Below are 11,522 nucleotides of genomic sequence, written 5' to 3' on the forward strand. Positions count from 1 at the left end.
TCATGTTCATGACAGGTGTTTATGAGAGTGTCATGTCAGTCTTATTCAACCCCCTTCAAATAAAGTGTTACCCATATTTTTATGTATAATTATGATTTCAATGTTCCCTGCCAAAATTTAAACCCCTAGTTTCTCTACCATCATCATCTCTGGCAAAGTCAGCTACGATGATTCAGAAAATAGTATTCTTAATGGAGGACAACAAACTGACTAGACATCTGTTGAGCAAATGTACGTTGTCTTTGGCAGCTGGGTGCTAACATTTTATTGTTTCCTCTTTATTTCAAGGGGGAGGGAGGTGAGGAGAGGCAGGAGAGACAGTGCAGCATGGAGGAGGAGATAACTCAGGAGACAGGGGGTAAACGCTGCTATGTGTATGTGAAATGTGCTGTGTGTGTGTGTGTGTGGGTCAATGTCTCTGCTGCGTTTACCTGTGCATGACTGCCTGCATGAGAGAGATATTTCATTTGTTTGCTTGTTAAAAAAAAATAAAAAAAATTCAACTGCATAATAAAAAACAGGGTCTTTTTACTTTTGGCTACTTTCGCAGAAATCCTCACGCCGCTTCCAGACGCCACCGATCCAGAGAAAGAGATGGAGGAGGTGGTGGAGCAGAGCTGCGAGCAAGCAGAGATTCCTGCAGAGGACAGCAGTTCAAAGGTAGAGCTCTGTTCAGTCAGCCACTCTGTGAAGGTCAGCCTTTGTTGTTTCATTTCTGGCGTTTGCGTTTCTGTCTTGCATCCCGAATAACCCCATAGGTGCCCAAGCGCATTGAAGTCCACTCCATCCACACCTATGTAGCACTCTACAGGTTCCTGCCTCAGGAGCTGAATGACCTGGAACTACAGTGAGTAAAAGCCAGACAAAAAGTTTTTTTTTTTGTTTGTTTTTTTTCTGTGACTACATGAGCACAAGTGTGTCATGTGCTTGTGTGTCAGCATGTTTTGCTGCTCTCTGTGTTTATAGTTTCTCCCTATGATTTGCCCTGGTGGTTATTCCTGCAGGATAAAATGTCCCCGTCAGTTTTAGAGGACAATTTCAGGGCGCCCCGAAGGACAATTATAAATTTGGATCCCTTTGTTGTTCCCATGTAGAAGTAGCGTAGATTAGCTTTGCTCCAAGCAAGGGAGAGGATGGAGACGATGAGCTACTGAGAAAGGAAAGAGAGACGAGGAAGGAAATCGCATAGAATAGTGAAAGTAAGAAATAGCCACTACAACCAAAGGGCAAAAATCAAAGTAGAAGTTCTGAGAGATGAAGGACAAGAAAAGAGGATTGTGGGCAGACCTTGTGATGTGAGGGTATTCTGAGAGTGTATTGATGGTTAGAGGACAGCTCTCACAAAAGCAGAGCACCGAGACTGTTAAGAGCCATCTGTGATCCGGCTCCGAGTGTATGAGTTCAGAATTTCAAGAAAGGGGGATGTGCTTCTCCCAGGCCGGGCGGAGATGAAAAACTTTACAACCGGCTTGGACAGCAGTCCGGTTTTATTTCAGTTGCCATGATTCACTCAGAAAACGGAGGAAGCACAAAATCCATGAATTAAAAATAAGACTTAATTTAAATGAGGTGAAATAAACACTGTTAACTCTGACTCTTCTGTTATTTTCTAATCTGAAGTGACTGTGTCTTTACTTAATTAGCAAACAATCTTGTACTTTAGATGGAGATGAGTAGAATTTACAAATCAAAAATATATGAAAAATATATTTAAGAAACACAACATTGATGCTCCAATTAAAACAGAACTACTACACTAGATCTTGTCATTAATAAGAATTGAGAATAAATTTCAACATCCATCCATCCATCCATCCATCCATCCATCATCCATCCATCCATCCATCCATCCATCCATCCATCCATCCATCCATCCATCCATCCATCCATCCATGCTTCTTCTTCTTGCCATCCAGCATAGCTGGTGTTTTCACAGTCATGGCTTAAAGTAGGTTAATCCCACAGTTACCTTAAAGTTATAGCAATAAACTTAAAAAAAAAAAAAAAATTCTCAGCGTTTGGAAAAGTGGCTCCAAAATGTATTCAATAACTGTTTTAGCAACAATTACCAGAACAATATTTCTACATATATTTCTAGAGTTGAGATTATGACTGTATGATATATGATATCATCTCACCGTATAACACACTGTTCAGTCCTGACACTCAGGAGAGCTGATGTGCAGACAAGCAATTGGAGCATAATTCCTCCCTGTGTATCTGGGACGGTGGCGGCTGCACAAAAGGGTCTCATCAAAACCCGGCAGCACAATAAAACTGCAGGCCAGGTTGGGTCGGCTGCAGACGGAGCCGTGTTTTCATCAGCGCTGCGGCAGGAACTGCACAGTCCAACACGTGCAACTTACGACTCCCGTGTCTTTGTCACCTTTGTAAAAAGAGACACAAAGACTCGGCCGCATTTTAACTGCTGTGGCTTTGTAACCATGGGCTCTACAGCTTTTTGTCAGTTAGATAATGTTATCTTTTGTGCTTCAGCTAAGCCCACTTTCTGTGCTCTTGCAGTGCCTTATCTGTCTGCCATGTATCCCCCCGTCTCGTCTCCTTCTCCCCCTTTTATTTTCCCCATCCCAATTGTGCATCTTTTTAAAAACTCATGTTTTTTCCTCCAATAGTCCTGGCGATCGGGTGCAGGTCACAGACGACTCTAATGAGGAGTGGTGGAAGGTGGGTGTGTGTATGTGTGCATCTTTGTGCCACTTTGGGTGTCCAAAAAGGTGTGTGAGTGCACATTTATTGTGCACATGTGCTAATTCAAGTCTTCAAATCAAACCTTTAGTGCGTAACACCTGCTCCATTTTTCATAAACATGCAGGCAGCCACTTTCTGAAATAGAACATAATTTCCTCTGAAAATTACCAAAAGAGTTTAGCATAATGAACATGACTAGTGTTTCAGCCTTAACAAGGTGTTTATTGAGTCGGTAATGAGCTTCACACACTCCCAACGGAAAAATGTTAATGTGTGAGAGTGCGTGTGTCTTTGTGTGTGTGTGTGTGTGTGTGTGTGTGTGTAGGTGTGTGTGTGTGTGTGTTTCAGCTCCAGACTAAAAGCAAGATTCACTTAGACTAAATAATGCGCAAAGTCTGCATATCTTTCATCAGCAGACCTTGTATTTGCTTCACATATAACTTCTGTTGCCACATATAAAACTGCAGCCTCAAAACACTGTCAACAGATTCTTGAGCAAGGAATCTTTAAATTATGTATCGCTTGTGAATCATCTGTTCATTACTAATGCGCAGGCTGTGAATCGCTTCTGCAAAGATGGATACACCTACGGCAGTCAGCAATAAACATTGAAATGTTGTCACTTGCATCTCGACACTTACCGTCACTTTGCATCAGACCGGTTAGAAAATAATCGATTGTTCTTATTTTTGCTTGAATACATGGACAATAACTCCGCGCATAACTCTGCCGCCTTTGTGATTTATCACCGAGTTCCAAAAGGATTTGATTGAAATGAAAAACAAAGGCGCCTTCTTGATTCACCCACTAAATAATTAGGCAGAAGATGACAGTCACTCTGAATTGCAGAAATTAAAAAAGGGACTAATCATCTTTTCTTTCAACAAACAAAAAGATTTCCCCGAACTATTCAGAGTCTCCATATATCTTCAGAGAACGAATTAGGATTCCTTATTTGCTGTCAGATATTTGAGAAAAATATTTTCAGCTTGATGCAAATCTTCAAAACTTTCTGGAAAGAAACTGAAAGCTTAAGTATAAATTTCTAAAGGTGGATTATCGTGGAAAGAAAAAACAAAACAAAAGATGGTTGATCAAAATCTAATTCAAATATGAAGCTTTAATTCGCCTCAGTAGAGCTTTCAGAACAACGCTGCTCTTTTTATCTGCAGAGAATTAGCTTAATGAGCTCCCATTCTTTTATTTTTCAAAGATATTTTGGATAAATAAATCAAAACATTTTAATGTTGCGGATTTGTTACAGAATAGAGCTGAACACTCACTTCCGACACTTACACATTCAATTTGCCACGTCTGTATTTTTGTTGTTTGTCATAATCGTGTGTAATAAAAGGTCAGACTCCAGTCAAGCTCAGGTTAAACTCTGTACAACTGGTTTCTGTGAATCCATTTTGACCCATTGGCCTTGTCTATGTAGTTACAAAACTAAAATGGTAATGAAAGTAACTCTTTCTTCCCCCAATAAACAGGAAATTTGCATGCGAGTTTTCATACTGGAGCTAGCAAGATTTTTCCTTCCTTGAAATACTGTTTATTTTCCCAACTGCAAAAAAAAGGAAACATTTAGGACTTGCAGAAAAACAACTTTAGTTGTTTATAATGAAATGATTTTCTGATTTTATTTGTGTATCATGTTGAGCAGTTAGGGTCACATTTCTAATACTAATGAGTTTTATTGAACGCTCTTCTTAATTAATCATTCCTTCTAATACAGACATAACACCTTTGTGTCGTTGAAGTTGTGTTCTTTTGTGTTCTCCAGGGTAAAAGTGGTGACAGAGTCGGCTTCTTCCCTGCCAACTTTGTGCAAAGGGTCCGACCAGGCGAGCGGGTCTGGCGGGTCGTGCAGAGCGTTCCCGGAAACAGAGAAAAGGGACACATGGCAGTGAGGGAGTCGCAGGTAACCCAATAATGCTAATGCATTGCTAACATTCTTCTTTGCAAGCCTAGCTCTCCTGAGGCAAACAAAAATACTCTAATTAGCTGCAATCTTAGAGCGAGAGAGAGAGAGAAAAAAAAACATTAACCAGAGGTGATGCTATTTTAGGAAAGAAAAAAACAGTTACACTTTTTTTCCCCCCACAGTTTCCCTCTGTTGTAATCTGAGAACAGGGTCGTCCAACGTGCGACCCAGGGGCCATTTGTGGCCTTTGAAATAATTTAGTGTGGCCTCAGACTACAATTTAAAAATGGCACAAATCAAATTTTACCGACAAACACAGGTAGTCAAATTAGTGAACTTAAAGCAGGCATTTTTGAATAAAGACAGAGAGAGTAGCCTTTCAAAATTGACCCAAAATTTCAATGAGGCAAAAAAGTGAGACCCTTTTTTATATTTTGGATCTAATTACAGATTAAATATCTCTCAGGAATGCTTCAGACAAACAGATGATGTTGACAAATAAACTGAATCATTTTTCAAAGCGGTCTCACTGGGCCCAGAAAATGAGACTGGGCATCATTGTTGGTAGTACAGCTTCACATACATCTGACATTTGCCTCTTTTCAGTAGGTTTTGGTCAGAGATGCTGCTTTAACCACATGGAGAAGAGGGAAAGTTCTGAAAAACTTTGCAAAATATTATTTAAGATCCTCCAATTAACCACTAACTGGCAACAATTACTTATTAAGGATGTCCTTAAACCATAGTAATAATTGGTAAACCCAAAAATTATGAATAATAAAACTGAAAATATATTTCTAAAATCACCCAACTTTGTAGTTTTTTTTTTGACACAGAAGCTCTAGATGGAAGCTCAAGGTCTTCCGGTCTGTGAGCAGCAAATGATCAGAACATTACCTTCGAACCAGAATAATGGATATGACATTCTGTCCTCGACCTGAGGAGAGAATGAGTAATAACGTCACGTGTGTTGCAGCCATAGATGCACTAAATTATCCTCATAATAAGTGATTCCAAAAATTCACAGAGAGTCTCCCCGTATTTGTGTTCTCCTCATTTTCCTTTCCTCTCATCGTTTTAGATTTGTGTTGGGAAGAGAGAAGATGGGGAAACTTTTCTGAAGCTGAGTAGTGGAAAGAAGAGAGGCCTGGTCCCTGCCGACTCCATAGAGGAGATCTGAACATTATTTCACTTTTACACTCTGACTCAAACTGTCAGCACCGCTCTCTGGAGAAATGACCATCCAAGCCTCTGCAACCGCATAGAAACATACACACTCCTGCCAAGATCCGACGCCACCGTCTCTGACAAACGGTTGTTTTCTCAGAGCATTTATTGGACTGCTGTCCTGCACCCGAGGACGGCGACTGACTCAACATCTTAGACAAAGGGAAGCAGAGGTAAATGTGGCTTTAAATATTTGAATCACGTTCAGTTTTGCCCCGTCAAAAACACTTTTCCCCCCCGACTGTGGGAGGACGTTGAATCCTGTTATGGGAACATCATGCTTGTGTCAGTGTCCTTTTTCTTGCTTCTACCCACTCGGTGTGTCTCATCACTATCTGCTCATTTCAGGGCTTTTTTCCCTTGGGGCTGTTATCACATATTGCTGCTGCAACTGCAGACTTTTTTTGCACGGAACAACCACTGCCATCCACTGAGAGCTACACTGCCACTAGAGAAACTTCCGGATGAGATGGAAGGAGGTCATGCAAATTTAAAGCCTGCATCCGACAGTGCTTTAACTGATAAATGTAAAAGTGCAGAAAATGAATCAATTTTTTTTAAGAAAAATTGAAGGCTCCAACAACCTTGTCACAGATGTTTAAACCTGTATTTTCCTGTATATAGAAATATTTAAAGTCAAAGGAAGTTAAAAAGAATCGGACCGCGTGAACAGGGGTGTCCAAAGTGCGGCTCGGGGGCCATTTGTGACCCTTGGGTTGATTTGTTTGTGGTCCTCAACTGTAGTTCAAGAATGATACAAATTAATTTATTAAACTTCCTCTTCTAAATCAGGGTATGGTTTTCTTGCAATGGGAAATGCTGAGTATAACACAAAGTACTTTGCAACCAAAATTTTATAAGTGCAACCAGGTGTATCCAGAGGCTTTTACCGAGAAGCTGAGTTTACCTTTACCAAACTCGGCTTTTATTTCAGACGTTAATCTTGGCTAAGTATAGCAATCGTTTTGAAAGAGTGTGACCCAAATCATTATTTTATAACAAAGATAACATTTGTTCAACTGAGCCTAAAATAAATTGTGCAAAATCCTAGTTATCCCAGTCTTTGGATCTATGATCATTTTGTATTCTTTGCCCGCATGTACTTCTGACTTGATGAATTTGGTCCAAGTTACAAAAATGTTGGTTCCTTCGCTGATGTAGAAGGAACAGTCAATATTTTGAAGCTTTTATGTGAGCGTAGCGGAAGGAGGGAAAAAAAATAAGTGTCAACAAGTGTGGAAGTTCAAAGCGGAAGACGCTGTTCTCCTGTTTTCACACACCAGCTCGCTGCACACATGAAGGTTTGGCGCCTGCTGGGATTCGTTCGAGGTCCACTGCAGGCGTCGCGAGCACTGCCCGGTGATTTCCTTCTTTTTTTTTTCTTTTTTTTTCCCCCTAACAAGTTTACCGCTGCTGAAAAACAGCAGGAAATCAAACGGATCTGCAGCCAGCCGTTCCTGAAAATAAAAGCAGCAACATTTTAGGGATCTCTCTGGCTGTGACGAAGAGCCTAAGTTTCTCTGACGGTTCAGAGGAGGAGGCGGCACAGCGAGAGAGATGACACGAGCGATGAACCGCTATGAGTCGGCGTTCTTCGAGGTAACACCGTACCCATGGGAGCATGGGAGTCATTCATTGATCAAATGTCAGCCCGCCTTCCTTCCCTCCCAGTTCGGCCCTTCTTGTCTTCTTGTTATTGATGTGACTGGTCAGCTGTGATATAGAGTGAGCACATTGTTTTTTTCACTTGAATCCCAGAACGCTTTGAATAGTTTAGACATCTATTAATTTATTCATTTTGCAGCTAATCTAATGCGTTTCTTCAGCCAGGACCCCTCCCCGCTTCCCACCAGCTAGGGGAAACACTCAGTTTGCATGTGAAAGACAAAGAAAATGACTTGAAGTAGAAAATACATTAGAAGTCATATAAAAATATCATTTAGATAAAAGAACCACTTTTTCATCTGTGTTTCACACATCAAAACTTTGAAAAGGTCTAATCAATAAGCATCTTCTCCTGTAAAAAGTAAAAGTAGCATTTTTTTTATTTCCAATTATCACCATTTTCTGTGTCGTCAAATATTGCAACTTCACTATGAAATTCTCCAGGTTATTTGTGTCTTTTTTGTCAAAAAGCAGATACAGAATATCTGCAGCATCCTCTTCAGGGATTATTAAAGATGTGTAAAAAGCCTTAAAATGTTTTTTTTTTTTAATGCAGGAGGATTTAAAAATGGAAAAATAACTCAGAAGAGTCAAATTCATTGTTAAGGAAGACCACAAATGCTACAATACTGAGTTCCCAAACTATTCCAATCAATTTCAGTTAATTTAAAAAGTACAATGTTAATGCAATTTAACCCTTAAAAAACAAAAAAGAAAGGTTACCTCACTTTCTTTATCTTCGAGCACCATTCAAATTAAGTGTTGATCTCCAGGATATTGCTTCCTGAAAGCAGCCTACACTTACTCATATCTGTGGTCAGAACAGTAATTAAAGAAGGCACAAACACATGGGACTGTGAAAGACAAGGTTGTTCCAGGACCCAAAAAACCAAGATGGTAAAAAAACGGAAAGGGGGTAAAATCTTGGTGGTCTGGCGTCTCCAAACTAATTAGATGCTCTCTAACATGCCAGCCGTCTGTTTGTAAAGTTCCTTCACATTACTAGGACTTTAACCCCTTAACTGACATCCTAAAAATGCTTACATGAAACGCAGTGGGTTCATGAGGACAAAAAAAGTCATCATCACAATTAGACCTGTGCCTTGGTCCAATGATACTGAAGCTAAGCCATTCTGAGGTTGGATTTAAAAAGAGAAAAGTTAAGTACAGTGGAGGATCTATGATGCTGTGGGCATGTTTCTGTTCAATACACTACATAAACTATTTAAAATACCAATATGTTTTGAATAATAGAATCACTTATGGATCTTATGTTGCCACATACGAAAAGTCTTTCAACAGGAAAACATTTGTGCAAATCAACAAAAAAAAAAAAAAAACCTGAACTAACTTCAATGCTTTCTAGACATCTTTTCCATGGATAACAGTAATCATGCAGAGGGCTGCGCAAAAGTGTAAGCTAACGCTGACATGTACCAGCGCCTTCTTGTTACTTTACTCCGCGTAAGTTTGTGTCGCATCGCACTTCCGAGGTTTTCTAAATGTAAAGTAGGCATCTGTTGTCTGGTGTCAAAAAGTCAATGTTCCTCAACTTTACCTCAATAAAATGTCTTTACACAAAGTTGTGGGCTCGTTTCCTGAAGCATCATGCGTTCAGCCGGGGGACGGATACTCATGCTTGATGATCTTTTGGATCCGCTGGACAGAAGGCAGAGCTTCTGGTGTTTTTCTGCTGGTGTGTTTGTGCTAAATGAGGCCACTTCTTCTCTTTTTAGTGCTGTCCATGCATAATGCACCATCCTGCAGCCACAAACTCACTGCTGTGCATAGAGGAATGCCAGACTGATGCTCAAGACAGCTGCGGTATAAATAGCACATAATGGCACTGCAGGAGGGAGTGTAATTAAGGCCTGTTTACCATATTACACACAGCTACATAAATCAGAGAAGTGATAACATCTTTTACTATGAGCGGGCTTTTGTTTTAATTATTTGGTTTCTTATTTCGATAAATAATCAGGATTTTGTTATCAGTGTGCATCACAATTTATATCAGTATTAAGGGTATTTTTTTATCTGCTGTGTTACTTGTGTGTAATGAGGTTTAATACGACATTGATATTAACTTCCAATTGAAAAAGAGATTGTTGATGAAAGAAAACAGTAAAGTTATTTAATCACATAACTTACAGAATTGTAAGCCTCTTCCTTCGGAGCAAACAAAAGCCATTATTTTTATAAATAAAAACAAAAAGTAACACTTTATTTGAAGGGGGTGAATAAAACTGTCATAACACATGTCATGAACATGAATAAGCCTTCATGAATATTTATGACTGTTGTCATAAAGCGTCTTTCGGTAAATTATGACACTTTTAATACAAAGTTGACATTATTCAAAATGTCTTTGTTATGACAACTTGACATTAACCAAGAAATCATTACTGATATAAATTTGTTATAAAAGAATTACTGATTGCACTTTAAAATTAGGTAATTTTATGTTATTAAAGGTAAAGTTTAAACAGTAATGATTTCTTGGTTAATGTCAAGTTGTCATAACAAAGACATTTTGAATAATGTCAACTTTGTATTAAAAGTGTCTAATTTACCGAATGACGCTTTATGACAACAGTCATAAATATTCATAAAGGCTTATTCATGTTCATGACAGGTGTTATGACATGTTTATGACAGTGTCATGTCAGTCTTATTCACCCCCCTTCAAATAAAGTGTTACCAAACAAAAATATCCCAAAGAAATACATTTAAGGGCAAAAGTCATGTCACCTTTATTTAAACTTGTAAAAGAATGTTTGACATTTTTAAAGTTTCTTTAATTTTTACTTATTTATTTTTAGCTGACTTTTGAGCTTTTTGCTGATTTCCTATTTTTTATTTTTATTTTTTAAGTTTTGTGATTGTTGAGCCACTTTAATCTCTTATTTTTCCAGACATAGAAATATATACAGTATATGTAAAAAGCTAGTACAATAAGTCACAGAGTTCAAACACAAAGTGCTGTTTCATCCAATAACTAAAGAACCATTTGCTGAAATCTTGGCATGCGGTGAACGATGCACATCTCAGGTCCTGTGCCTGCAGGTTTTCTTTCGGGTAATGTTTGTCTGATTAAACGGGAAAAGCTGAAATTAAATTGATAAAATTCCTTTGGAAAGGCTGGAGAACAGTGACCACTTTGTTGATTGCGAATCGTCCAGCTCTTTGGAAGCAAAATGTAAGCAGAAATATGAAGTTATTAAATTCTGCGGGTAAAAAAAACATGTTCAAACCACTCCCACATCTAAAAGCGTCTAATCATTGAATCCTTTCATCATTCCATCCCTTTTTCACTTAGTTATTTTTATTTTTCGTAAATAACTGGGAGAAATGTATCATAGAGTTTCCCTTCTTTTTGTTTTCTGTTTGTTGCCTTACAGATAACTTCTGCTCTGGTGTTCTTGTTCCACTTCGATGTTTCAGATAATCAAATAAATTTTAATATAAAGACAAATACAACCAGGATAAATACAAAATACAGTTTTCAAATGATGATTATCAAGAAACAAACCTATCCAAAGCAGCCTGGTCCTATGTGAAAAAGTAATTGTCCAATAAACTTAAGAACTGGTTGTTTACTGCTTGGGGGGTAAAGAACAGCCATCAAACTTTTGTGATAAAGTCTTTTAAATTGCTGAGGAGGAATTTTTCACTCTTTGCGTTATTATTTTCACTTCAGCCATGTCGGAGGGTTTAAAAGCATAAAAACTAATTGCGTGCCGCAGCATCTGAATCAGATTCAAGTCCGGACTTTAATAAGGGCACTCAAAATCCTACGCTTTGCTTTGCATCCGCTCAGAGTGGACTTGCTGGTGTTCTTTGGATCATTGTCCTGCTACGTAATAAAAATGCGCTCGAGCTTAACGTTCTTTCCTTTAGGAGAGAACGTTAAGCTACAGCAAGTTGTACAAGTCCTAGAGCAGCAAAGCAGGCCCAGATGACCACCATGTTCTGATCTCTTGAGGGCTGTCAAGAT

General features: G+C 38.8%; 1 protein-coding gene across 2 annotated transcripts in view; it reads left to right on the top strand.

The window, feature by feature from the left end:
- The window catches only part of LOC103142176 (SH3 and cysteine-rich domain-containing protein 2), a 30,116-nt gene extending 21,009 nt beyond the window's left edge, over positions 1-9,107 (top strand). Inside the window, exons 6-11 of one of the 2 annotated variants that reach the window (XM_007558082.2) lie at positions 289-358; positions 551-660; positions 759-847; positions 2,634-2,685; positions 4,493-4,630; positions 5,715-9,107. In XM_007558082.2, coding sequence (XP_007558144.1) covers positions 289-358; positions 551-660; positions 759-847; positions 2,634-2,685; positions 4,493-4,630; positions 5,715-5,813 — 558 coding nt within the window. In that variant the 3' untranslated portion in view covers positions 5,814-9,107. The remainder of the gene's footprint in view (positions 1-288; positions 359-550; positions 661-758; positions 848-2,633; positions 2,686-4,492; positions 4,631-5,714) is intronic. The other variant, XM_007558083.2, reaches the window with a different exon arrangement.
- Positions 9,108-11,522: the final 2,415 nt, after the last annotated feature.

The sequence above is a fragment of the Poecilia formosa genome, unplaced genomic scaffold (genome assembly GCF_000485575.1).
Source record: "Poecilia formosa unplaced genomic scaffold, Poecilia_formosa-5.1.2 Scaffold94, whole genome shotgun sequence".
In the NCBI taxonomy this organism is placed as follows: domain Eukaryota; kingdom Metazoa; phylum Chordata; class Actinopteri; order Cyprinodontiformes; family Poeciliidae; genus Poecilia; species Poecilia formosa.